The 27,027-nt window shown below is 48.1% G+C and overlaps 1 protein-coding gene across 2 annotated transcripts in view; it reads left to right on the forward strand.

Moving 5' to 3' along the window:
• The window catches only part of CACHD1 (cache domain containing 1), a 108,796-nt gene extending 86,553 nt beyond the window's left edge, over nt 1–22,243 (forward strand). Inside the window, exons 13-27 of one of the 2 annotated variants that reach the window (XM_061469682.1) lie at nt 1,050–1,218; nt 3,419–3,561; nt 4,126–4,307; nt 6,176–6,286; nt 8,762–8,884; nt 10,907–11,006; nt 11,116–11,232; nt 12,457–12,617; nt 13,607–13,693; nt 13,892–14,008; nt 14,955–15,106; nt 16,195–16,356; nt 17,173–17,250; nt 18,100–18,201; nt 20,579–22,243. In XM_061469682.1, coding sequence (XP_061325666.1) covers nt 1,050–1,218; nt 3,419–3,561; nt 4,126–4,307; nt 6,176–6,286; nt 8,762–8,884; nt 10,907–11,006; nt 11,116–11,232; nt 12,457–12,617; nt 13,607–13,693; nt 13,892–14,008; nt 14,955–15,106; nt 16,195–16,356; nt 17,173–17,250; nt 18,100–18,201; nt 20,579–20,817 — 2,043 coding nt within the window. In that variant the 3' untranslated portion in view covers nt 20,818–22,243. Of the gene's footprint in view, nt 1–1,049; nt 1,219–3,418; nt 3,562–4,125; nt 4,308–6,175; nt 6,287–8,761; nt 8,885–10,906; nt 11,007–11,115; nt 11,233–12,456; nt 12,618–13,606; nt 13,694–13,891; nt 14,009–14,954; nt 15,107–16,194; nt 16,357–17,142; nt 17,251–18,099; nt 18,202–20,578 lie in introns of those variants that run through there. The other variant, XM_061469683.1, reaches the window with a different exon arrangement.
• The last annotated feature ends 4,784 nt before the right edge of the window (nt 22,244–27,027 follow it).

Genomic DNA, 27,027 nt, shown 5'->3' on the forward strand with positions numbered 1-27,027 from the left:
TTCAGTTTTGAACATATCTGAACACTAGTCTTGACCCAGACAATAAAATGGAATCTAAGGTTAAATACAATCCTTAAATATAATAAGTGAGAAATATAAGTATTTCTCACTGATGCCAGAAATAATTGGCTCCTTCTTTGTGCCAACAAACTCAAGAGGGTACCTGTGGGTCATTTCCACAGTATTAAGTTAAATCTAACCTAAACCATTAAGCTGAGCAGTTTTAAGAGATTACATCTGTAGTTGTGTAACAGAAATTCATATAGGAGGGTGTCTGGAGCTAATTTTTTTAATGTTGTGATGCTAAATTAAATATCAAACACCCTTGCAGAGCAGCTGGGCAACTCCAGGTATTACTAGCCTAATGTACTATACAGGATATTTAACGTATGCAGACCAGTAAAGCATGTGACACGTGCAGTACCCAGTTAAGAGTGGTGATGCTAAAATCTTACTTTGGAGAGTTCATTTGTCTGTATTCTTCATAAAGGGAATACCAGTGTGTTTTTATCAAGTGTGAACCTGAAGCCTCTCCTCCGTTAACGACACTTTAGAAAGTACTCACAGAACACTATTAGAAGTTATTGCTAATTGAACAACAGAATGAAGGTCTTAGTGTAATAGTTTTGCCTGAAGACTAAATATTTTCTCCATAGACTATGGAGAAGATTGAGATATTTTTACAGTTTAGTGGCTCTGATCCGTACCAGGTGATCACAGACTGGAAGGTGGCTGTACGGGAGTGAGTTGCGGTCATCAGACCACTGGAGACAAGTGTCCCCATTGTGCGTGTTGACCTGTGTGGCTTGAGCACAGGACTTCTCACTGTTTTCTATAGGATTAAGTCCGTATTAGCTTCTTTGAAAGGAGTTGTCTGTTTTCCGAGAGTGGGAACTGTGATCCTTGAGAGTGTGGCCAAGTGTGGTGCTGCCTTCCAGAACTGGACGAGATGAGCAGTTAAAGAGAAGAGTGAATGTTAAACACAATGTAAGTTCTGTAACTCCTCCACCTTTCTGTTTCTGTTTGATGACTCGCCCGATGTTTTTCAGGTCCAGGACACATCCTTTATTCTCTGTGTGGTGGTAATACAGCCAGAAATACCTGTTAAGCAGCTGAAGAATCTCAACACAGTCCCCAGCAGCAAGCTCCTGTATCATCGACTGGATCTGCTGGGCCAGCCAAACGCCTGCCTGCACTTCAAGCAGCTGGCTACCTTAGGTATAAGCCTCCTCACAATTCATCTGGACCACCTCGTGTGTGTTTCTGTAGAGTGTGGCAGTAGAGAGCTTCTCACAAAACCCTGGAAATACTCTTGAGAGGCTTTTACTTCCAAGGCTGATTCTTTAATCAGCTGTTACCTTTCATTGATCATAGCTCCCCTGCTCAATGGCCAGCACTTGCACGGATGAACGCAGTGGGACTGCTCATCAGAGTACAAGATAAATGCAGCTTGAGTGCATTTATCTAACTTGATCTGGGAACTCCATCAAGTTCCCAGAAACTGGAGTAGATGCCTCACCAAGCTTAAAACTCAGTTCTCTGCTCTCAGCTGTAAAGCAGCTTATTGACAAATAACCTAAGTAAGATGAAGTCACAGCCAGTTGTGCAGGGCTCCTATTCTTTCGACTTTGGATTTGTGCAGGTTTCTCATTGCCATAATCATTTAATACCATCAATCCATGTGAAGCCAGAAGTTAAGCCTGTTGGCGGAAACTGAACTTCAGTGGTGTGATGGTTTCCAGCCCCTCCTTACCTGCTTCAGTTGTTGGGTTACTGACATATTCCTGCTTTTAAGCTTAACCAATTCTGCTCTGCCTAAGTTCAGTAGTTGCTCAAACATAACAGGAAAGAGGGAGAGTCTCCATGGCAGTATAAATTCTAGTGTCTGGAAAGAATAGGGAGCTTAAAATATATCCTAAGAACATAGAAGGTTTTTATCTAATCATAGTAAGTTGCAAATTTTCATATCTGAGTATTAACCTTTGGGGATTTGCTAAAATCTGTGCTATATTATGAGAAGTTCTCAAGTGCTTTTGTTTGTAGCAAGGTTTGAAGGTCTCATGGTGGATTTTCTTAGTTATATTGCAGTGCCACAAATAGCTAAGTGAGATTAGACTGGAGGGGTTATGGGGGAACTTAACAAACCTATGGAAATTGCTTTGCCAATTGTTTAAAATACAGGATTTTTCTTTCTTTAATGTGCTGCCTAGGCTTGATTATTTTCTATCCAGAAAGACAAGATATAAATGGAAAATATCCAAAAACCCCAGTAGTAAGCTGACAAGTGGAAAAACTTCATGCAAAGCAAAAATGCCATCACATCAGAGTATTTGGTCTGGGAAGCAGATGAAGGACTGTAATAGAAGTTTGTAAGCGATGACTGCAGTACATCTGGTTGCTGGCTGTATGGTGATGTGTTTTAGAGGAATGTGAATAAAAGCAGAACACTCCACATAAGTCCAGCGAAATTTTTCCCCTGGAGACCATTACACATGGGGAAATTGGGTTCCATGGGTCAACTACTCAGAAAAGGAGTTCTCAGCCTTCAGCACTGCATCATCGCCATCATTTTTCTTTTAAAAAGAAAAAGCTCTCTGGTACTGCAGTTTCTGCACAATGAAAGTTCATTTTCTAGTCTGTTCTGAAAATCACCCAGACAGCTACACTGCTGTTGGTAACCTCCCTCTTCTGGGCTTGTAATTCTCCATTTGGTCATTATCTGTTGCTGAAATATCAACTGAAATGAATTTGTTTGTTACCTGTAACTTTGGACAAGGCCTGTAGGGACAGGCCAAGGGGAATGGCTTTAAGCTGCCAGAGGGGAGACTGAGATGAGCTCTTAGGCAGAAGCTCTTCCCTGTGAGGGTGCTGAGGCGCTGGCACAGGGTGCCCAGAGAAGCTGTGGCTGCCCCATCCCTGGCAGTGTTCAAGGCCAGGTTGGACACAGGGGCTTGGAGCAAGCTGCTCTAGTGGAAGGTGTCCCTGCCCGTGGCAGGGGTTGGAGCTGGAGGAGATTTAAGCTCCCTTCCAACACAAACGAGGCTGGGATTCCATGGTTCTAAGTGGACTGACTTTGTGACTCCTGCCTTTTGAAGCAAGGAAGGTTGTTCACATGCAACCTGAGTTTTGTCTGTGCCTGGGGAGCCAAGTGGTGCTGGTGAATGCTCTGGTTTGGGTGGAAAACCTCAAGTTTCCTGCCCATGCTCACAGCCCACCCATGGCCTGAAGGAGCTGTGTGCTTTGCGTTCCAAAGTGTGGGAGAATGGAGGAGCCGACCGAGGCGCGAACAGTGCATCAGTGTAATTCCCTCCATGTGTCCTCAGCCAGGACATCACACCAGATACCCTTCACAGTACAGTTGTGTTTGCTGTGCACTGTGTGCAGTTCATTGGCCTTTCTCACATTTTGCTCTTTTCAGAAAGCCCCACAGTAATGCTCTCTGCGGGCAGCTTCTCTTCTCCTTACGAACACCTCAGCCAGCCCGAGACCAAGCGGATGGTGGAGCATTACACGGCGTACCTCAGTGACAACACGCGCCTCATTGCCAATCCTGGCCTGAAGGTATGCCCTGGTGATGGAGGACATGGTTCCCTCTTGTCCCATACCTTCATTCGGGAGGAACACTCACCTTCTGATGCTCAAAGGGTTATGGAGAGGTGGTTTGGAATGTTGTTCCCATGCCTGGGGAAATGGCTGTGGGCTTCAAGGCCTGGAAGAGTGGAAAGAAGAGGGAGAAGGCTTCCTCCCCAGGAGGGGGGAAGGAAGCTGATAAGCAGCTGTTGAAATAAATACTAGAGAAACTAAAGTTGCAGTTAATTCTTAGCCGAAAAACCTTTGTTTTCTTAAGCACACAAATGAGAAATGTGTTTTGCATGCAAGCCAAGCAGTGTTTATATTTACATGAAGTAAAAAGGCAAAGCCTCAGAGATAATGACAACATTATTTCATTATAATAAGCTTTCCCTTTGCTTGGAATGTGCCAGATCCGTCTGGTGTGAGAAGACTTGAGACAAGTAATTGAGTTTAGATGATCTCCGATCGCTCTGTAGGAAACCCCACGAGCAGCTCATTATCTTTTCCTGCAAGTCTTAGAGGAACCCTGCCAGGTCTGCCTTTGTTTTGCAGTTCTCTGTCAGAAATGAAGTAATGGCTACCAGTCACGTCACAGATGAATGGATGACACAAATGGAAATCAGCATCCTCAACAGTTACATTGTGCGCCGTTACATAGCAACCCCCAATGGGGTGCTCCGAATTTACCCCGGTTCCCTCATGGACAAAGCATTTGATCCCACCAGGAGACAATGGTGAGTTTTTAGGGTCCCGTTATCAAAGCTTTGGATAATCCCAAAGGGCAATAAGGGAAATAGTTGGGATCCATTTCATAGCCTGGGTTTTTTCATGGCCAGCTCATAAAATACTTAACTAGAAATGTTTTCATCCTTGGTGCTTAAATACAGCTTGTTAAAACCTTCCTTGGTTCTAATTTCAATCCTTCTTATTTCAAGTGATAGCTTCTGTTTCACATCCCTGCCATGGCAGATGGGACTATAAATACGCAGGAAATGAGCATCCCCTTCAGGATTAGCCAATTCAGGAGCATTTTCAGGTCCTTGTGCCATCTTTGGTTGCGAATATTTCAGTCTTTCTGTTTGTTTACAGTGGGTTTCCTTGCTCATTTACAGCAGGAATTTGCTGGCTCGATGCTCTATTAATTATGCAGCAGCATCTGATTTGGGAAAATATTTGTATCCATTACAAACGAGAGCTGGAGCCATGAGAGCGCTCTGGAGCGTGTGTGGATGTGTGCTTGGTTGAAAGGAGCCAGCCAGGTACTTCCACACCATGACGCTGGGAAAGGCCTGAGCCAGCGGCTCCGGCTGCAGAGGGAAGGCTCTGAAATGCTCCTGGCAGTGGCCATGCTGTCGTTCTTTGATACAGGTTTTCCCTGAAAATACCATTACCATGGCTACTGGTTAGGTTTTCCTCAGGATTTTGTTCTTTTTGTGATGGAATTTTGCTGTTTTTTTGGTATTAAGATAAATGGGGTGCGTTCATATAGATCATATACATATATATATTTTAATATACATCATACGTACCATAGTGAAAAATTTCTTCCCTGTGAGGGTGCTGAGGCGCTGGCACAGGGTGCCCAGAGAAGCTGTGGCTGCCCCATCCCTGGCAGTGTTGGGGGTTTGGAGCAAGCTGCTCTAGTGGAAGGTGTCCCTGCCCGTGGCAGGGGTTGGAACTGAGTGAGCTTTAAGGTCCCTTCCAACCCAAACCATTCTGTGGTTCTATGAATCTGTGATTTTGCAAATGAACTGAGTGCACATTTACAATCCCGTGTCTTCATTTTAAAAGCTCCCGTATTATTTTCATTTTTGGCTTTGGGTGGGATTTTTTTCTTATCTTTCACATTTCCCTGATTTTCTAGATCCATGATTTTGGAAACGCCTCCATGTGCAGCATGCAATAGTGCCCTGGTTTTTATGTAAAGCCAACGGGCAGTGTTGGGGAAAGAAGATGCAAGTAAAACACTAGAAATAAAGTAGAAGTCAGTTGAGCTCCTTGCACAGCCCAGTCCAGGCTCATAGGTTAATGCACTGTGGTAGAGAAAAGCAAAGCTTTTTCATACAGAAAAGTGTTTCCAACACCTGGAATGTTTTATAATCTATTATAGTACGATAAGAAGATAAATGACATGGTTGTGGCTTATTTTGTGTTGAAAGTAAGTTTATAAAGAGATTGTAGTCACTTTCTGGCCTATTTCTGAATTCTCTTGCCTGAATTCTATGTACAGGATGTCATTCCTTCTCCATTTGCAGCATATCAATTTTGGCAGCATTTACTTTGTGTTTCGGACTGCTGGCACTAAGTCATAGGATGTTTTAGGGGGAAAATGTGTAAAATTACATTAAATATGTTCTGTGTAGAATAAATTAAGCTTTTAATGCAGTTGGATGCAACGAGGAACATTTATTTAGCTAGTCTGTTTTAGGTCTGGGTCCTAATCGTGCTTAGGTATCTGTTTACTATGAAGAAACATCAATTTGGTAGCACATCGTGCAGAATTCAGTGTCTGTCTGTATTCCTGCAAGGGCAAGGATGCTGCCTTAAAGGTTAAGGTAACCATTTGTCACTAATTCTGATCATTTCCTTTGTCTTCCCTTAGGTACTTGCATGCAGTGGCTAACCCAGGACTCATTACCTTAACTGGTCCCTACTTGGATGTTGGAGGGGCTGGCTACGTTGTGACAATCAGTCATACAGTCCATTCCTCCAGGTAAATGGTGTTCTGAGGTTTGTGCCAAGAAAATATACTCTCAAAGATCAAGAGTCGTTTTGGGTGGGAGAGAAAAATGCAGGGTGACTCCTATGTGTTCAAGAACTGAAAACCAAACCTGGTTTTAAAGTGCTTTTGGTGACCTTAGAGCAGCTCCAGTGCCTAAAGGGGCTCCAGGAAAGCTGGAGAGGGGCTTGGGACAAGGGCCTGTAGGGACAGGCCAAGGGGAATGGCTTTAACCTCCCAGAGGGGAGACTGAGATGATCTCTTAGGCAGAAGCTCTTCCCTGTGAGGGTGCTGAGGCGCTGGCACAGGGTGCCCAGAGAAGCTGTGGCTGCCCCATCCCTGGCAGTGTTCAAGGCCAGGTTGGACACAGGGGCTTGGAGCAAGCTGCTCTAGTGGAAGGTGTCCCTGCCCATGGCAGGGGTTGGAGCTGGAGGAGCTTTAAGGTCCCTTCTAAGCCAAACCAGTCTGGATTCTATATTTAAAGAAGGACAGTTTATAGGGTATGTACTTTAACTGAGCATGTGGCTTCTGCCCTAGCAGCTTCTGCTCGTACAAGGCTAACTTCTACCATGCTGGTGAATACGGATCACAAAGCCAGCAGAGCCCAAGTCACTGCTTTTCTACTCTGCTCAGACATCTCGGCTCTGTTTGGGATTTCCCACCACGGGACATCTGCCTGTCTCTTTTGGCAGGAGCATTATGAGGCCGAACGCCTGATGGTGCTTCTCCCAGAGGAATTTACTTAAAGGGAAGGAGCACTTTTGTAAGAAGAGAAGTGCAATTAATCAGAAATGTGATTTTTATCTAGTGCGAGATGGTTTACTTAGTTTTAAGAACTTAGAGCTGATGTGGGTTATTAGAACATGATTAAAGAACGGTTAAACAAAGTTTGGCAGATGTGAGTGTGATTCCTGGGTAAATATGACCCCTAAAGCTTACAGTCACATGTGGTTATAATCCCCAAAGAGGTCTTAGTTTAAAAAGAAGAGGGCTGGGGGGGGGCGGAATCAGGGCAGTTAAGAGGCATAGTGCATTAGAAACTGCTCTCTGAGTTCAAAGAATACTATTAGCTTCTCTGGAACTGAAGCTTCCCTCTCATTCCCAGTTTATGTACAACTTACTTCTCTTTTGGAGGCAGGGAACAGAAGGTTTATGCAAGATGTTATTTAATACAGCTTGCGTCAGTAAAGCAGAAAGATTTAATGCTTAAAGATGAAGCTAAACATATTTACAGCATTCCTAATGGCTTTTTCCCTGTTGGGACAGAGCAGTAACTTCATAGCTTGATGCCTTGCCATATACAGTTAAATGTATCCATGCTGCTTCACTGTCATCCTGTTCCCGTTCCTTCTCCCTGGAATGGGTAATGTGAAAACCAAGTTAAAGGCAGGGTTTTAGGATCTGTATTTGTAAATCTACAAATCAGATTTGTCTGCATCTTCACTGCGCCTCCTTAAAAGCCACCAAGCTCCAGTCCAGTAAACAGAGTTGGTTTTATATGTTTTATAAGGGGCTGCCAGCAGCCTCTGCTTTGTGTGGCCCAGCTGTGCCATTCGCTATCTTCTTTTTCTCAGCATTTTCCTTCCCAGATTCAGAGATAAAATGATTTAGAAGAGTATTTTAAGAAGCAGCAAGTCAAAGGTGTCTCCTCTGCCATTAACATAAGGCTCACAGAGGTGCACAACAGCACACCAGGGGATTTGAGGACGAGCTGATCATTGTGCATCCTTCAGGGATGAGAGGTAGCTTGGTCTGGCCGTGCCATCCCAGTGCTGCAGGAAGCAAAAGTTGAGAGGTTGGATGTTAGAAACCTGGTGACAGAGATTCTCTCATCATTGGGTCCAGCCTCAGGCTCCTGCACACCACCACCTAACAGAGGCACTTCCTAACCTGCCCTAATCAATATTGTTGTCCTGTGTTTTGGGGCTGAAATTCATAATCCCTCCTACGCTGTGGGATTTTAGGGATTTAGCAACAGGTCTATGGCAGCTTCATACTCGGGTCCCAACGCTGGGGACTGAGCAAAGAGGAGCAGTGCAGAACACAACCACAGTGAGGCGGTGGGGATTCGGGGCCTAGAGATGTAGATGCCGCATCCTACATTGACTTGTGTCGGTGGGGAGTTTTAACCCTAATGGCTGTTGCTAAATATCAACTGTCTGTAGGTGGTGGGGTGTCTGTAAGAGTGGAGGGAGAAGAGCCCGTGGGGAGATGGGTCAGTTCCTGGGCCTGTGGCAGGGGTTGGAACTGGATGAGCTTTAAGGTCCCTTCCAACCCAAACTGTTTTAGGATTCAGTGATGTAAACACAAAGGGGGTGAACTGAGCTTCAGCATGGAGGTGTGGGTTCGAGCTGGTTCTTTATACAGCAAGGAAGGCAGTCCCAGGTCAAGTAGGGAACTGAGTAATTAAAATATCCATTACTAATAGAGCCATGAAAGCCGCTTCCTTTCTTCCTCCTCTCCCTGCAGTGCTCAGATGTCTTCGGGACATTCAGTGGCAGTGATGGGCATTGACTTCACCCTGCGATACTTCTACAAAGTCCTCATGGACCTGCTACCAGTTTGTAACCAAGACGGAGGAAACAAACTAAGGTAAGCTGAGGAACTGCTGCCAGGCAGGAAATACCTAAAGCCTTTTCCTTTCCTTCTCCTTTTCTTTAACCAGATGACCCAGAGCTACTTCCCAAGCTCTCTTGTTCTGGGATTCTGCTCCTTTTAGTGTGTGTTCTCTGATAGCCACTGAAAGTTGTGACTGTTCTGCTCATAAAGATGATGAGGACTTTATTTAAGACCAAGCTGTCATCAGCCAAGCAGTCAGGCTGCAGGATTACAAAACCAGAAGATAACTTCATTTAGACATCAGTGAAATCCTGGGCACCCCCCCCCCAGTTCTTTACTAAATGATCCTGCTTCCCATTCTCTTCTGTTTGTTTTCATTCTGCTATTTAGTTCCTGTGAGCATGTCATGATGATGTATTAGCTCTAATTATTAAAACTACGATTATTAAAACAGACTTTTGATGTATTTTTCTCAGAAGTACATAGCACAGCACTAGGCAGAAGTAGTCTGAGTTTATTTAGCACTATGTGGAACTGAACTGCTCCTCTCTAAGCATGGGGGAGCAGGGGTAGGCTCTGGTTTGGATCTGGAGTAACTTGGTAAGAGGATTTGGGCATTGTTGTTTCTTTGTTTGCTTTTAAACCTGAAATCTGGAAGGGAAGTGGTTTTGTGTCGTCCTGCAGTTGTTTTCTGGTTTGGTTTGGGTATTTTTTAATCTGTTTTTATGGTGTACCAAAGAAAATGAGGGTTTCTGGTTTGGCGTTCCTTCCCCCTGCCAGTTAAAAACTGCTAAGAGTCAACAGGGTCAGATGCTTTATTCTGTTTCCTCATTCCCTAAGTGAGGGATTTCAAGCATATTGTTAACTGCTTTGTTAGACCATTCTAACGTAGCTGGACCTGATGCTTACAGGCTCTGTGTACATGCACACAGGTACTAAGAGCCAGCTCTTCTAACTGTCTGGCAGGCATCTGGGGGTTTTAATGTACCTCTACGAAGCTTTTTCTCTCTGGAGTCACCCGTTTTCCAGCTACAAGTTTTCATGACTCCTTTGCATACCTAAAGTGCACAGTCCCATCTAGAGAAGCTGATTGCTTTAAGTTATAGCTGCTCTCTGCCTCCATGAGCCAATGGCAGGGGGTTGGAGCTAAGTGATCTTTGAGGCCGCTTCCAACGCAACCCATTCCATGTTTCTGTGTAGGCAGAGCTTTACACAGCAGAGTGCCATGGGAATCCCAGCCTTTAAAGTGTTGGCCGGCCCCAGGCAGGAGGCTGCCACCCCGCTGGGCTCTTTGGGAGCACTGAGTGGTCACATGAACCTCCTCCTGTCCCCCTTGTGCAGGCACCGATTCTCTTGATCTCGCCTTCCCCAGCGTGGCTGTCTGCAGCTATGGAAACGGGAGATGCCCAAACCAGCAGGGATTAAATCCTTGCAGCACTCTGGTTTCGGGATAGGGGCACAGATCCCACGTGGTTTCCCTGAGATCACATGGGGGAAAGTCATGGGATGAGCTGAAAAGGGAGAGGAAGGGATGGGAAGGCTGGGGGTGAAACAGGAGTGATTGATCTCCCTGTTAAAATGGAATGCTAAAGCAGGAGGTTATGAAAGGCGAGTGTGAAATCTCTGTGTCATCAGTAAGATAGGAGACTAATAAACTGTCAGAGCTTTCCAAGTACATTGTGCTGCATTTCTCATAGAATCCTAGAATGGGTCTGGGTTGGAGGGGACCTTAAAGCTCACCCAGTTCCAACCCCTGCCACGGGCAGGGACACCTTCCCCTAGAGCAGCTTGCTCCAAGCCCCTGTGTCCAACCTGGCCTTGGTTTTATATCATCAGAGAACAAAACGCACTGAGCAGTAACAGTTCCAGGTTTAAAAGCTGCCGGGAAATACCCAATATACTCTTTAAAGCCATTTTACAGTGAATTTGTTTCATGGCCCTGTTAGTTCAGTAAAGGGAAGCCTTTAAAACTTGTCCTCTGGCTGTCAATTGAAGGTCATGTTTTATCTCATTGAGGTCTAATGGGGAGCTCTCTGCTTTGTTGGTTGTGTGCAGGTGCTTTATCATGGAGGACAGAGGGTACCTTGTGGCTCACCCAACCCTCATCGATCCCAAGGGCCACGCACCGGTGGAGCAGCAGCACATCACCCACAAGGTCTGCCTCCTTTTCCCCTTGGTTTAATCCTGCCTTTCTGAGGTGGTGAGGGCTGTAGAGAAGCCGCTGTGTCTGATTTCAAAGGCATAAAGTCCTGGTTTTCACTTAGGAGCCTCTGGTAGCGAATGACATTCTGAACCACCCCAACTTTGTCAAGAAAAACCTCTGCAACAGCTTCAGTGACAGAACAGTTCAGCGCTTTTATAAATTCAACACCAGCTTAGTGGTGAGTGTGTTTTTCTGTCTGCTTTTGCTCTTGAATGTACTTTGGTTGGGTTGGCTTTCTTTTGGAAAGCCTTGCCAGGATGGGCAGAGGAGGCTGGAAGCCAGCCTGCCCTGTGGGTTGGCCTCCGTTCACCCTCCCCAAACCCAGCATCAGCCATCTGCACTGCACAGGCTGTGTTTGCACGAGGAGTCACTTGACATACAAGGGATGATGGACGTGAGCTTTGGCCAAGTGCGGTTGGTGCCTGCGAAGCCTCACCCAGCATCATGAAAAAGGAGCAGTTCTGTGGCTTTAGGTGAGGAATCTGCAGCAGTAGTTGGGATTTGTTGCTTTGGATGCTCTGACCTGACCTCTGGCTTCCAACCCTGACCAGTGTCCCATCCTGCTGTGACATGGGTTGTAAAGGTCTCTGAGAAATTCAGCTTCTAGTTTGGTGTCCAGATAAATGCATTTACTGATGCGAGGTACATGAGGAATCCCAGCGTGGTTTGTGTTGGAAGGGACCTTAAAGCCCATCCAGTTCCAGCCCCTGCTGCTGGCAGGGACACCTTCCACTAGAGGAGGTTGCTCTAAGGCCCTGTGTCCAACCTGGCCTTGAACACTGCCAGGGATGGGGGGATGGAGCATTTACAAGTTCCTTGGGCAGCCTGGTCCATTGCCTCACCACCGTCACAGGGAAGAACTTCTTCATTATATCCAGCCTAAATCTCCCCTGTTTAAACCCATTCCCCTTTGTCCTGTCCCTACAATCCCTAATGAAGAGTCCCTCTCCAGCATCCTTGTAGGCCCCTTTAGGTACTGGAAGCTGCTCTGAGGTGTCCACACAGCTTCTCTTCTCCAGGCTGAACAGCCACAATTTTCTCAGCCTGCCTTCATATGGGATATGCCCCAACCCCTCATCATCCTCGTGGCCCTTCAACAATTTCATGTCCTTCTTCTCTTGAGGACGTCCTTCTTGTGTTGGGGTCCTTGTAAGGTTTACAAGGCAAGAGTATTTTTTTCTGCCTTCCACAGCTGTTCCTCCCAGCAGTAGCAGCTTGGAAGCAGAACTCAAGAGGTTGATGAACAGGTTCATGTGAAGGCAATTTTACTTGTGAAGGCTGCACTCCCGTGCATTTTTGTTCCCTCAGCTCTGTGGGTTTCCTTGGAAGGGGGCAAGTCTTCAGCTCTAAACCAGTGAGTTTCTTGCTATGCTGTTGACATTGCTTGTGTTGTGTTCCTTAGGGTGACCTGACGAACCTGGTCCATGGCAGTCACTGCTCCAAGTACAGGCTGACCCGAATTCCAGGCACCAATGCCTTTGTGGGAATCGTCAACGAGACCTGCGATTCACTTGCCTTCTGTGCCTGCAGTATGGTAGACAGGCTCTGCCTCAACTGCCACAGGTGAGCAGGAGATGGGAAATGAGCCTCCAGGCATTTACCATTTCCTCTTTCCTGACCTCAGCTTTAGAAAAAGCACATCTATTTTGTAAGTGAAATGAAAGCCTGCAGGGAAAAACTGAGGTGAAAACCAAGCAGTTACTTTACCTACATTGATGGTAAGAGACACAGTGACTTGGCATCCTGCTCATCCTTTGCCATGCTGTCAGTGTATTAAAATCCAGGGTAGTTAATTCTCGATATGTGAGGAAGGAATTCTTTACAATAAGGGTGGTAAAACGCTGGCACAGATTGCCCAGGGAGTGGTGGATGCACCATTCCTATAGACATTCCAGGCCAGGCTGGATGCGGTTCTGGGCGACCTGATGTGGTTGAAGATGTCCCTGCTCGTTGCAGGGGGTTGGACTGGATGAGCTTTGAAGTTCCCTTCCAACCCAAGCTATTCCGTGATTTTATGTTAAAATGCCCCAACAGATTTAGTTTCTCAGAGCAGTTATTTGTGGATCAGGCCCTTTGTTCAGCATATTAATACCCACAGTTTTATGTGGCTTGATGTGGTTTTCCCATGGAGGGCATCCTGGTGCTTGCAGGAGGTGTTGACTACACCGGCATCATTACCCGTTTGTGGCACCGGCAAGAGCAGCACAGAACAGTTTAGGTGGAAAAGACCTTTAAGATTGAGTCCACGCATTAACCCAGCACTGCCAGGCTACCTCGCTTTGCTGTAGCTTCTCCTCCTCCTGGGCTGGATGTGGGGAGTGAGGACAGATGTGAGACTTGTCCAGGGCTGAAATGTCAAGGGGTGGGTACCAAGAGAGCAGGGAGGCTCTGCCAGTGCTTTCTCCTCAGTCCCAGGCAGAGCAGAGCAATCCCTGTGTTCCTGTGGGAGGGAGAAAGGTGGCTGAGCAGCCTTCCCCGCGGTGAGCTGCTGTTAGAGCTGCACGGCGGGGTTCCCATCGCGGTGCGATGCCTGAGGCGTTTTCTCCCTGCAGGATGGAGCAGAACGAATGTGAGTGCCCGTGCGAGTGCCCTCTCGAGGTGAATGAATGCACCGGCAACCTCACCAACGCCGAGAGCAGGTGAGGCCCAACCTCCCCTGATACACAGCTGGTGACAAAGGCCGTGAACAAAGTCACCTGTTTGTTCCCACTAACTTCGAGGTGATACAGGCTATAGATCTGGTAGATGTAGATGATATCTAATAGGTAAAAGTGATGGTTTTCACTGTGCTTTGACTACTTCTGTAATACAAGGCTCTGCTTTTTGCCCTGCCATAGGAATCCGAGCTGTGAAGTTCATCAGGAGCCAATGACTTTCACAGCAATTGATCCCAGCCTGCAGGATGGACTCCCACAGTGCATTAACACTCAGTGCAACCAGAAAACAGAGAGCGGGTAAAGTGGCCTTCTCCATCCCTCAGAATACACTGTGTACTTGAAATAATTGAGTGCAAATAGCTCTTCCTTATGGTTCTGAATGGAAAAAAAAGGCCTGATGGCAGAATGAGATCTTACAGCACACACCAGTGGTGAATTTATGCTCCAGCACAAAAACAGAAGACCCCAGGGTTTCCATTTGAGTGGCAGGACACCATTAGCAGCAACCAGATGGCCTTCCTGTCACACTCTGTGGCTCTGAGAACTGAGGGTTTTGCAAATGGAAGATTTGCTGTTGAAAGGACAACAAATTCTTCCTTTTGAGCAAAATGGATGGTGCTGTGAAGTTTGTCTGCCTGCTGGAGATGTGTGCGGGCTGAAGCGTTCGTGGAATGCAGACTGTGCTTTGGCAGTGGTGACTTGGGAACACATCAGAGATGGTAGCTCCCTGTCCATTTCTAGCTTCTTGCTTCTCTGGTCCACTCCAGCATTACACAGAGAAGCTCGAGGGCTGGTTGTTCTTTTGCTAGCTGAAAGAGGTCTCCAGGGAGCTGAGATTGCTGGAACACCTCGTGCTCAGACCGGACTTTCCAAATGCTTTCTTCTGTCTTCCAAAGGACTGCAGAGAAAGGGTGGAACCACAGTCAGACCTCACCACGCTGAGGAATGTCTTGCTGGAGGGGTTACAAGAAGGATTTGCTCAGGCTGAGTGATGGAGGAAAAAAAACAGAGCAAACAGACTTGGGAGATGCATGCTGAGGATGCAGCTTCCCTGCGTAACTTCCCTGGTGGTACCTGAGCAGTTGAATGACAAGGGTTTGGTGGCCAAACGTTATGTATGTGAGGGCTCGTGGATGATTTTGGCCTCCCTCTGTCTCACGACTCTAAAATAGGCTGAGCTGTGTCAAACAAGGAGTGTTAACATTTAAAGTACATAAAGTCTTGTCTTGGTTTTCACTTTCAGGGACTGCTTTGGTGTGTTGGACTGTGAGTGGTGTATGGTCGACAGCGATGGGAAGACCCATCTGGATAAGTCCTACTGTGCCCCTCAGAAGGAATGCTTCGGTGGCATTGTGGGAGCCAAGAGCCCCTACGTGGATGACTTGGGAGCAATAGGTAACTCTGCCTTTCTGAATAGGTGCTGCATTTATCTGTGCTCAGTAACATGTGCTTTCAGTGTCAGAGCATGCTTCTCATAATGTGTCTGTATATATTTTTATATAAGTATTTTATATATATATATATGTATATGGGATATAAATATAATGGGAGAAGGGCTTTGGACAAGGGGAATGGCTTTAAGCTGCCCGAGGGGAGACTGAGATGAGCTCTGAGGCAGAAGCTTTTCCCTGTGAGGGTGCTGAGGCGCTGGCACAGGGTGCCCAGAGAAGCTGTGGCTGCCCCATCCCTGGCAGTGTTCAAGGCCAGGTTGGACACAGGGGCTTGGAGCAAGCTGCTCTAGTGGAAGGTGTCCCTGCCCGTGGCAGGGGTTGGAGCTGGAGGAGCTTTAAGGTCCCTTCCAACCCAAACCAGGCTGGGACCCTGTGAGTGGATAATTTTCAGAGAGGTTCATTTGAATATTTCCACAGAGCATTTATGGCTTTTTCCCCCCCTGTCCTGGGTTCAGCAGTAGCAGTCATTTTTCCCCTTCTTGGTAGCTGGTGCAGTGCTGTGTTTTGACTTTCGGCCTGGGAACAGAGCTGATAGCGATGTTTTGGCTTGGCCAAGGACTTTGTGAGCCTCATGCTCTGCCAGGGGGGAGGGGAAGCCAGGAGGAAGCAGAGACAGGACACCTGACCCAAACTGACCAAAGAGCTATTCCATACCACAGCACGTCATGCCCAGGATGTAACTGGGAGTGAGCCGGAAGGGCTGGGAGACTGCAGGGTTGGAGGAGGTATCGGTCAGAGCTTGGTTGGGCTGAGGGGGGCGAGTTATCGGTCAGCTGGTGCTGAGGTGTTGTATTCTCTTCCCTTGTTATTTCCTTTATCATTATTATCATTGGTGGTAGCAGTAGTGATCTGTGTTATACCTTAGTTACTAAACTGTTCTTATCTCAACCCGTGGGAGATGCATTCTTTTCGATTCTCCTCTCCGTCCCTCTGGGAGTAGGGGGAGGGAAAGAAGGGGGGGGAGTGAGTGAACGAGTTACCTGACTGGGTTTAAACCATGACACCCCCTCTGTTTTGTCCCTTTTGTTGTAGGGGATGAGGTGATCACTCTGAACATGATCAAGAGTGCACCAGTCGGCCCGGTGGCTGGAGGCATTATGGGCTGCATTATGGTGCTTGTCCTAGCAGTGTATGCGTATCGGCACCAGATCCATCGGAGGAGTCACCAGCACATGTCACCTTTGGCTGCTCAGGGTGAGCTGATAACTCTGCAGAGAGAAATGGGAGGGTTTGGAATTAAACCAACTACAAAACAAAACCCAAACCCAAGCAAACAAAACCCAACACAAAACCAACTAGAAATATCCCAAACCTCTTTCCATGGTTTTGTTTCAGTGCTTCACCCCATTTCATTTCCCTTTAGCTAACCCTTCCATCAGCCTGCTCCCATCCAGGTCACTGTGTATTGCTGCCCTCTCCTGGGTGCTGCCGGGCCTGCTGCCACCCGAAATCCTTAACACGCAGCTCTCGTCCGGAAGCTGAACGCAGGCTTTTCCTAGAGCTAACACAAGAAACCAGCCTCACAGCCTCCTGGCCCTTGTCATGGCACACCCATGACCTATGTTTGTTTCCGCACAAGAGCGGAGCTCGTGGGACAGTTACAGTTTTCACACCCTCTCTGCTTGGGCTCTTTAGGATGTGGTTTCTTTACTGGTGTTTCTGCCTCTGGTCCATGTGATGTCCCTGCACTATTTACACACGGGTAGATAAGATAGACCCACTGGAGTCTGAGAGACAAAAGTGTGTTTGGGAGAAAGGGTACTGGTAGCTGCCGAGGTGAGAAGTGTGATGAGGGCTGATGACCTCCCTATCTGCTTATAGCCCAGCTCTGTTTTGTATCCCTTTGCTTTCCTCAGGCGTTTCAAAGCCTGTTCCTTTCAAGGGGACTGCAGCTCCTCACCCAGCCACGCCAAGTGCTTCCACTGTCCTCCCAGGGTGACAGCCCTTAGTAAGATGATCCCCAATTTTTCTCTTTAACAGTTGCATTTTTCTGTGTTTAATGGTGTGTAGAAATGTCAGTGCGTATGTCCAACCTGGAAAATGATAGGGACGAGAGAGACGATGACAGCCACGAAGACAGAGGAATCAGTAAGTACCAAATCTCTCTGAGCAGTAGACAATGACAGAACCATGTTCTGACTTGAACTTCCAGTGCACCCTGAGCGTCGTGCTGAAAACTTACTCCTTTTCAGCTTCGGTTATGTGCAAAGGGGGTTTGCCCCGTGTGCCCCTCATCAGGAGCACCTCCAGAAACAGCTCTGATCAGCTGAGAAATGAGAATTGTGACAGAGCAGGGTATGGAAAACTCCCACCTTTGTTCTGCCTTGGAGAGCAGAGGCCAAGTCTGGCGTGCGTGTTCAACAAACGGGGCAGGAAATCTTACTTGCACTGATTTGGGGTGCTCGTACTCCTTTAGCAGTCAGGAAAACCGGCACTTTGAGCGAGGTACTGACGTGCTGTAAGAGGAGCTGGTGTATCTGAACTGGGAGAGCTCCAGGGACAGAGCAGATCCTTGTCTCTGGGCCCTCGCTGAGAGCTGAAGTGATACCCACGCTTTGAAACTGTGTCAGCACTCGGACTGAACAATGAGTGTGCCTGAGTTTCGTGGCTTCGGTCTCTGCTTCTCCAATTCCTCAGTTTCATTCTGAGCAGGCTTTGAGTGCCGCCGCAGGTTCTTTAGTGTTGACACAGTAATGCTGTAACTTCTATTAATGCAAGCAGGTGAGGTGAGCGGGTTTGACTGAGTCTTGATCTGCTCCACACTTAAACACCTTCGTTTTACTCCTCCTCCGCTGTCTCTCGCCAATCTTCTTCTATGAACCAGTATTTGAGCAGAATGAGTTTGCAGAAAGCCTCTCCCTGTGCTGATTATCCCACTGCTACAAGCCAGGGCCAGCCCTCCCTTCACAACCAGTTGTGTCTGTTCCTCTCTCGCAGTCAGCAACACCCGGTTCATAGCAGCGGTGATGGAGCGGCATGCCCACAGCCCGGAACGCAGGCGCCGGTACTGGGGGCGGTCGGGGACGGAGAGCGACCACGGTAAGAGCTGAGGCGCTGCCCTGGCCCCAGGTTAATGACTGCGCTCCCTCGCTCCCCTTCAGGTGTCTGGCACGTTGCAGATGAGGCTGCCAAAACCAACCCAAAAACCTTTGCTCCTTATTGCTTCACAGTTGGACAGTGCTGACACCCTCCAGCAGATGGGACAGGCTGCTGAGGGTGCTGGGTCTGTACAGCAGCAGCTCAGTGCCCTGCTCCCCATGTCTGATTTTGGGTTCAGGCAGCTTCGCTGGGTCACCAGAATTCAGACCCACAGAGAGGGTCTGCAGCTGCCACGTTCATTTTGCATCACCAGCCCTAGCAATCTAAATGTTCAGCTGGGATAATGGAAATCTCCTACTTAAAGAGGGAAGGCAAATCCCTTGCAGGCACATCAGCATCTCTGCTGCCCTTCTCTTTGACGTGACATGTGCATCTTCCAGAAAACTCCGGCAACATGTGCTGGATGCCTGAATTTCTGGGTAAGATAAGGGTGGATTTAGAGACTGATTGTGTCAGGTGCCTCCTTAGCCTTTCTATTGCACATGATTGCAGTCCATGTATATTGCCCATCTATTGCAGTCCATGCCATCACCACAGAGGACATCTTACATCACCTTTAAGCAAGCAATGATCAACGTGAACTGTGTACATGCATAGCAATGAAGGGTGTTCAGCCATGCGTGTTTGCCACGTGCACACTTCAACCCTGCTTAGGTTCAGGGAGCGTTGCTGTGTCTCTTGTGCCCTGAGACCAAGTCTCCTTAAACCCTGGAAGCTGCCAGAAGGGTGTAATGCTGCTGAGTCAGGAGGCTTAATATAAATTAAGAGGAGGGTTGGACAAGGCGGTGTGTGACAGATGTCAGCTCTTAGCTGCATGTTGTGGCTGGGTATGCTACAGCAGAGCTCTTCAGTTATTAAGACTCTGGTTGCATTAATGGAATTGCTGAGGTACAGGAAATGTAAAGGCCAAAGCTTTGGAATGGGGATGAGCAGATGTCTGAGAGACAGTCTTGCTCTAGGAGGAATTACCCCGATTTGGGGCCAGATGACCTGTGTGGAGGCAGATTTGTTAGGCTCGTGCTCCTTTTGCTCCATTACTTGTAGTCCTGGCAAATCCTTGCCACCTCTGGAGTCACCACGTCAGGGTCAGCAGGGAACTGCCCACCTCTTCCTGAAACGTGCCCTTCTAATTTTAGTTTCTGTCATTCCATCTTCTTCAAAGGGCTGCCGAGTCGTCTTCCTCAGGTCCTGTCTGCCAGCCTGAAACCAGGCCTCAGAGCATGGGAAACGAGAACCAGCTTTGGGTCCTCAGCGTGATATTTATAACGTGCTTCTTTTAGGGGTCTCAGGCTGGAAACCTGACCGAGATGCTCAGGAGCCCTGGTGGGTTTTCAGCTATAGCCAAAGGTTCCCAAGAAGGATGATTCTGTGAATTCAGAGAAGGTCTTTTTCATTTCTAGCTTGTGTTTTTGCACTCAGAAGCACTGAGGTGGGTTTGTTTGTGCTGCCAGCTGGATTGGAGTGGTAACAGGTGGTTTCAGTGGTAAATCCACATCTCGTGGTCATCTCAGAGTAACTCCCAGCACCTGCTTCAAGAAGAGGGATCAGGGGCCCTGCTGGGAGATGGCTTCCTCGCTGAGAGAGCAGGATCCTGTCCTGTGAGGGTTGGCTGTGAGCTGGCCGCTGGCATCCTTTCCTGAGGATATCCCACTGAGTGCAGCCTCTCATTGCTCCCACAGGCAGCTCCTCTTGGGGGTTTTACCTTCTCAGACTCCAGCAGCAGCTGCTTTAGCCAAGGGACAGCCTCGAGTTCACTGCACCGTGCACACGTGCTTAGCTGGAAGTGTCAGTGCTGCTTGGCTGTGTGAAACATTCCCGTGTGGATTCAGGAGGCTTCTTTAAGTGGATGGAGAGCTCATTAAAACCATGTGCTTGGGGCTTGCAGACAGACCCTCGCGGGTGGAAAGTGCTCTCTTCCTTTTAAAGGTGTAATGCTGTGATTGTGCAGCAAGATGATGTGAAGAAGTTTTGTTGTTTCCAGCTCCAAGAGCTGGGGCTCCTTCCTAGGAAAGCCATTGTTTCACAGTATCACAGTATCACAGTATGCTAGAGATTGGAAGGGACCTCGAAAGATCATCTACAGACCACAGGTCCCCAGAGCTGATAACGGTGCCAGGGAAAGGGATCTGTTGGGAACTTAGAGGAGAGGATGGGTTTGTTTGTTTCTTTTTCTGTTAATGAAAAAACTTGCTCCAAGCCCCTGTGTCCAAGCTGGCCTTGAACACTGCCAGGGCTGGGGCAGCCACAGCTCCTCTGGGTGAAACATTGAGCTCTTATTCTTGTTTCAGCTTCTTAGTCCTGCTGGTTTCTTTCCTAGGCTACAGCACGATGAGCCCTCAGGAGGACAGTGAAAACCCTCCGTGCAATAACGACCCGCTGTCGGCTGGTGTGGATGTTGGAAACCACGAGGAAGACTTGGACCTGGACACCCCCCCTCAAACAGCTGCCCTGCTGAGTCACAAGTTTCACCACTACCGGTTGCACCACCCAACTCTCCACCACAGCCACCACTTGCAGGCTGCAGTCACGGTACACACTGTGGATGCGGAATGCTGACGGACAGCGAGGAAAGGAGCGTTCACTCCTGAGCCGTGATCCATGCAGCCACGGGCAGCTCTGTTCCTGTGCTTTTCCCCAGGGCTGATTTCACTGACTTCCCAAGTAAACTGTTAGGAATAAGAGCTTTACATTTGTACAAATGTAAGGCTGGCTCTGGAACGGGAGGGAAATGGGTTGGATGGATGGACCTGCCATCACCTTTAATAAGGTGGAGCAGGAGGAACGTCAGACCTGCAGAAAGGGACCGTGAGTTTATAGAGCAGCTGAAGCTTTGGAAGCCCCGTCCTGCTGAGCCAAGAGGAGAGAGCGGGGAAGAGCCAGAGATGATTTGGTTTCCTTAACTGGAAGAGCAGGAATCTGTGCAGCTGAAGCCTAAAGAAGTGCCAGATAGAGGCACGGGGAGGGGAAGGCTCTTGGTTTCACTGCAGTTCCTTTGGCACGTCGAAAGGACCCTGCTCCGGTTGCTGCATGGAACCTGGGACAACGCAGCTCAAGATTTTTAAGGAAAGGATTATTTTTCTACTATTTATTGAACTGGAAACTCTTGGGGGGAGGGAAGGGAGAAGACATGTTAGCAATTCCCAATGACTGCCACATATATTCTGTGATGGTGAAGTGGTTCTTCTGAGGAAGACATCTGTTTCTCATTAGCTGATACTCATCCACTGCCCCCCTCTGCAAAGGGGAACATGAAGAAGTCCTTTCTGACGTGTTTACATGAGGAATGCTTGCTTTTCCACACTTGTTTTCTGTAAATATCACAACTGATTTATATTACAGTATTTTCTGCCTATTTGCAGGGGAGAAATCCTCTGCTCCATTACTAAAATCCTGCCCATAAACCTCTCCATCTTGACCTCTTCGAGCATCCTTAAAGGTTTCCTGTGTGGAAGTAACAATGAATTTCCTTAGCATTAGTTAGCAGATAATTCCAAGTGCAGTCTGGGCCATTCTTCTGTTTCCTTAGGACACTGTCATGATCAGAAGTAGGGATAAACCAGTGGGGTTTAACGCTTGGGTTACCGTGGAAGATCTCCTTTTCAAACCCTAATGATAAGCTGCTGCTGTTTGTCTGGAATTTTAACGCTGCTTGCTGGTTCAGTCCAAGATGGATTTGTCTACAACACAGGGCATCCTGGCTATGGATTAATTCACATCACAGTGTTGTATTTTAGACTCACGTGTTGGGATTACAATGCTCTAAAACCCATTCTTGCACTGTGCCTAGGATAAACATCCATTTATATGTCGGTTCCTTTTCAAGATCACTTGTTTTAATTAATATGGTACTTAATACTGTATTCTGTACAAACAATTGGTTCTTAAACAGTACAGTCAATAACTATATGTGTGATATCAGGATACCCCTTTATACTGTGTATAAAATGAAATCTCTAGTGAAATAAACTGTACATAAAGTATAGTTCTGAGGCTAAGTGGCTAGAGTGAAATAGTCTGAGTTTCCTTTCATTTTCTGCCTGAATGTGTGCTCTAACAGGAAATATTTGGTCAGATTCCTATAGTTTGTGTCCACAGATCTAAACTTTAAGTGACACTATGGAGCTGTTACGGAGTTATTTCTTTAGCATATGGTCATTAGATGGGCAGTGATTGTTGCTGGAAGCGCTCAGCCACCGCCTAGACTCCCCCAAGCCAATAATTTGTGGGTTTCTCCTTATGTGGAAGTGGATTTGCCATTCTGCTGTGTTTGTGTAGGACTGGGATGTGGGTTTTGCTGAGCAGACAGCTGGAGAAATCTATTAAGCACTGCTTTGTGCTCTCAAAGGTCTGAGCCTGATGCCCTGGAACCGCTTCTGTGTCAATCCCTAGACCCGACTCGCTGGAATTCCTGATACCGAATGCAAACTCCTGCTGGGGGTTGGACACTGGACAAAGGGGCTGTTCTGTCAGGTTTGCCTGCAGAAGAAAGTGCATGATTTTAATGGCACTGCTTGCCCAAAGAACAACGGATGCAGCCAAGAAGCAGGATTCTAAAGCACGAAGGGAAAAGAGCTTTCAGTGTGGAAACTGTTCAGCTCTGTGGAAGTCCTCGCACCGGTTTGTGCGGAACACGGAAGGAGAGGCTTTGCTGTTTCTATTTCCTAGCCCTATAGCAGCTGTACACGTGTTCTCACTAAAATTCAGAGGTAAATCCCATTTGGAATTCCAGCCAGGCCTTTCTTTGGTCTCTGGGAATGCAATGGGGAAGCTGGAATTCAGCCAGAAGCTGTTATCACATGGCAAAAGCGTCTCTGGGAGTCACTGACTTGCAAAGTGGAATGTGAGTTGTGTTTTCCCCATCTCGATGTGTATATGAAGGAATCTCGCTCGGCAGCAGCAGTTCTTTGCTCCTTGGTTGAAGTTCATGTGCAGCGATAGCAGATTAGTTCCCTTGCATATACAATAATGTCAAGAGGAGTAAAGGAAAGCACAGCTTTGGCTTGATCTGCACTTGGCTGTGCAGATCTGTGCTGCTTCTGGCATTCGTTTAAACCAGAGAAGGCTGTGGAGCGTGTTTGTAGTGAGAAGCAAGTCTGGGGCTCCCAGCACAAAAGGGACCTGGACCTGCTCGAGTGAGTGCAGAGAAGGCCACGGAGATAGAGCTGTGCTCTGGAGCCAGGCTGAGAGAGCTGGGCTGGGTCAGCCTGGAGAAGAGAAGGCTCCTGAAGGGGAGACCTGAGAGCAGCTCCAGTGCCTGAAGGGGCTGCAGGAAAGCTGGAGAGGGGCTTGGGACAAGGGATGTAGGGACAGGCCAAGGGGAATGGCTTTGACCTGCCAGAGGGGAGACTGAGATGAGCTCTTAGGCAGGAGCTCTTCCCTGTGAGGGTGCTGAGGCGCTGGCACAGGGTGCCCAGAGGAGCTGTGCATTCAAGGATTCATGGGTTCTGGGCAATCTTGCTTATACCTGAAGCAGTGGGAAAAGCCAAAGCTCCTGCTGTAAGGAAGAATTAGGTGGCAAACACAGATGTAGAGGTGTACCAAACCATCATTCCAGGTGCTGCCAGCTCTTCCTAGCAGAAATAATTGTAATGCTGGTAAAGATACTGTTGTTTGTTTAAAACCAGACCTGGTAATGGATGTAATCCAAGTTTCCAAGAGGCCGCTTGACAGCTCTTCCATTATTATTGTGCATGGTGCTGCCAGGGCCTTCCCTCCCTCATTGTTTTACTGTGGTGACAGAGGAGCAAGATGAGCAGCCAGCTGCCTGCCTTCCACTTGTACCCTGTATCCTCCTTCCCTGTATCTCTTTGGGTTCGTGGCCATTCATTTCCCAGCGATTTCATTCAAGCTGACGGTTTCCCTTCATCCTTCCAGAAGAAGCTGTTCTGCAATGAAAACAAGTGTATCCTTTGGCTCCTGTCTGCTGATGTTCCATTGCCCCGACGCTGCCGGTCTTTGAGCGCTGTGAAGTGCATTGATTTCTCCTCCATGCAGGTAACCCCTGTGGCCTGCCCAGGGCTAGAAGCTGTTTCCCCGTTCACAGGATATTGCCTGAACATGAACTGAGAGGGTTTTTAATGTGTTTATGCTCTTGCTGTGATACAAATGTGATCTGGGCAGCAGCAGAAGTTGCAGTTTGCCCATGAATGTTTTATAAGGCCACTTAAGCCGTGAAATATTATCTTTCCCCTTGCCCTTGGCACCGGCGGGGAAGACAGATGAGAATTCATGAGGTGTTCCCATGCGCAGCGCTGGCTGTGACTATAAGTGGTCAAAAGGAGCTCTCTGGCTCTCGAAGGCTTTATTCTGTGAAGTGACCCAGAAATGGTGATGAGGAGAGAACGTGTTTGTCGGGGTACAAATTACGGGAGTGAGCTGGCAGCAAACATGGCAAAGGGGTAAGAAACCAGGATGGAGAAGCCCTGGATGGAGTGCAGGGAGTGCAGGTAACCCAGGAGGCTGCATGCGAGCGCAGATTCGTTTGCAGTGCTCATAGCTGCACTCACAGATGAGAGGGAATTATTTTCCCTGCTTTATGTGCTCCGCACTGAGTCACGGAAGGACCTTGGCCCACAAGGACTTGCAGGTCTGAAGCCAAGGCTACCATGGAATTCAGACGCTCAAGTCCAAGAGTGAAGTCCTCCAACCCCTGCCTTGTTAGTGAGGTGCCAAACATAACTGGTGTCTTTGCCAGGGCATGCGCAGGAACGCTGCTGGTTTGAGCGGTGGAAAAGCCGGCTGCTTCCCTGCTTCTGCCCCGCTGATAGACGGTGCCTGCTTTGGATGGTGCTCTTTGAGGCTGGAGTAATGCAGAGCCTCTGCCTGGGAAGAGCTTGAACTGGCAGGAATTCCTCTCCAGCCCGGTGTGAACAGGAGCTTACAAAGAGGCACGTGGACTTTGCACATCTGCCTCATCCTCCAGTGAGATGTGCAGTAAACAGCTCAGCTAAGAACATGCCAAAGGAAAAGAAACGTCTCAAGTACACGCGTTGCCTTCAAATCATCAGCTCCTCTCCATGTAACCAAGGCTTTCGCTGTAATGCAGCACCATTCCATGCCCATCTGAAAGAGACAGTCCATAGCAATGCCCTGAGCAGGAGAGAAGGATGAATGTGAGGGCAGACGTGGAACATGTATTAGATGTGGAAGCTTCCCCTTCAGCTCCCAGAGGAGTCCTAGCGGCCTTGTCTGAATACTGTGGAAGAGCTCCCCTGTTGTTATGGCAGCAGGAGATGCTCTCAGCAGCCAGCAGGACCACTTGAGTTTTGTTCTCCTTTATTCTACCCTTTAGAGCTGACACGGGCAAAAGCACCCGCTTCTTGGAGCGCTGCCCAAGCAAGTGCTCCCCACTGATAGTGCCCCTCATGGAACAAACCCAGTGATAGCGAGGAAGGGAAAGGGTTGGCCCAAAAAGCACCGTGCAGGACCCTTTGCACCCCAGCCCTGGCAGTGGAACGTGAGGAGCAAGTACAGCAGCTGCTCCATGGGGAAAGGGAATAACCTCGGCCTCCAAGGCTGCCAGCTCAGCACTTTTTCCAGCAGTACGTATGTGCGGAAAGAGGTGGTGCCACAGCACAGCCGTGGTGCAAGCGGCAGTGTCTGCTCTTCAGCCCCACTCACTGTCCCACCACTGAACAATGGGGCAGCCTTGGGTTAGGTAGCCAAATCCTGAGGGATCTGGAGCACCTCTCTTGTGAGGAGAGATTGCAGGAGCTGGGGCTCTTTAGTGCAGAGAAGAGCAGCCTGAGAGGGGATCTCGTCCATGCACATCAACAGCTCCAGGGCAGGTGCCAGGAGGATGGTGCCAGCCTCTTCCCAGTGGTGCCCAGTGACAGGACGAGGAGCAAGGGCCATAAACTAACACCCAGTAAGTTTCACCTCGACACGAGGAAGAGCTTCTGTACCGTGAGGGTGGCAGAGCCCTGGCACAGGCTGCCCAGGGGCCTTGTGGAGTCTCCTTCTCTGGAGACATCCCAAACCCAGCATGGCCACGTTCCTGTGTAACGTGCTCTGGGTGGCCCTGCCTTGGCAAGGGTTGGACTGGATGAGCTCCAGAGCCCCCTTCCAACACAACCCTTGTGTGACTGTGAAATGGCTCCGGTTGGGGCAGTGCTGTTGGATTGTGCTGGGTTTAAAACTCCTCCAGTGCTCCCAGAGGTAATGCAGGCAGACACTGAGATAGGTTGGCGCTGAGACTGCAGGAAACAGGGAGCTTGGGCCAATAGTTTCCACTTGCTTATTTTCAGTCTCCCACTTTCCTGAAGCTTCAGCAATTCATTTGCTCCCCATATCAGTTCTCTTGGCACACGGTATGCAAATCGTGTGCAGCTGGGAGAGATTCAGGGTTGAGCAATTAAACTCCATGGTGTCATTCCTGCAAAATCCTAACAGCCTCTTCATGTGTGTTTGTTTCCATTGCAGCTTAACCACGGAAGTCTCTACAACCAAGTCAAAAGGTGTCGCTGCTGCAGCCTCAGCCAGAGAACCTGGAAAACAGGAAGGGAATGGGCTTTCTGTGCTCTCCCTGAAAACGGAATGAACGTGTAGAAGTTAAGGCACTTCACTAAGCGTGCTTGTAACAAAAAGTCACGTTGCATGGCAGTTTCTATGGAAACCTTTTCATAACTGAATGGCAGAACATTTTCAAGTCTCATCTATGTCTTTTTAAGAACACATAGGGAAAGTTCAGCTTGCGTTGCATCCTTTCTGCCAGGTTTCCGTATTGAACAAGCTGCAGCGGTTTTAAGGACAAAATCTGGGGTGTTT

Source organism: Pezoporus flaviventris, unplaced genomic scaffold (assembly GCF_033815535.1).
Source record: "Pezoporus flaviventris isolate CSIRO_AGI_PZ_B2104156 unplaced genomic scaffold, CSIRO_AGI_Pfla_v1 ptg000059l, whole genome shotgun sequence".
NCBI classification, from domain to species: Eukaryota; Metazoa; Chordata; class Aves; order Psittaciformes; family Psittacidae; genus Pezoporus; species Pezoporus flaviventris.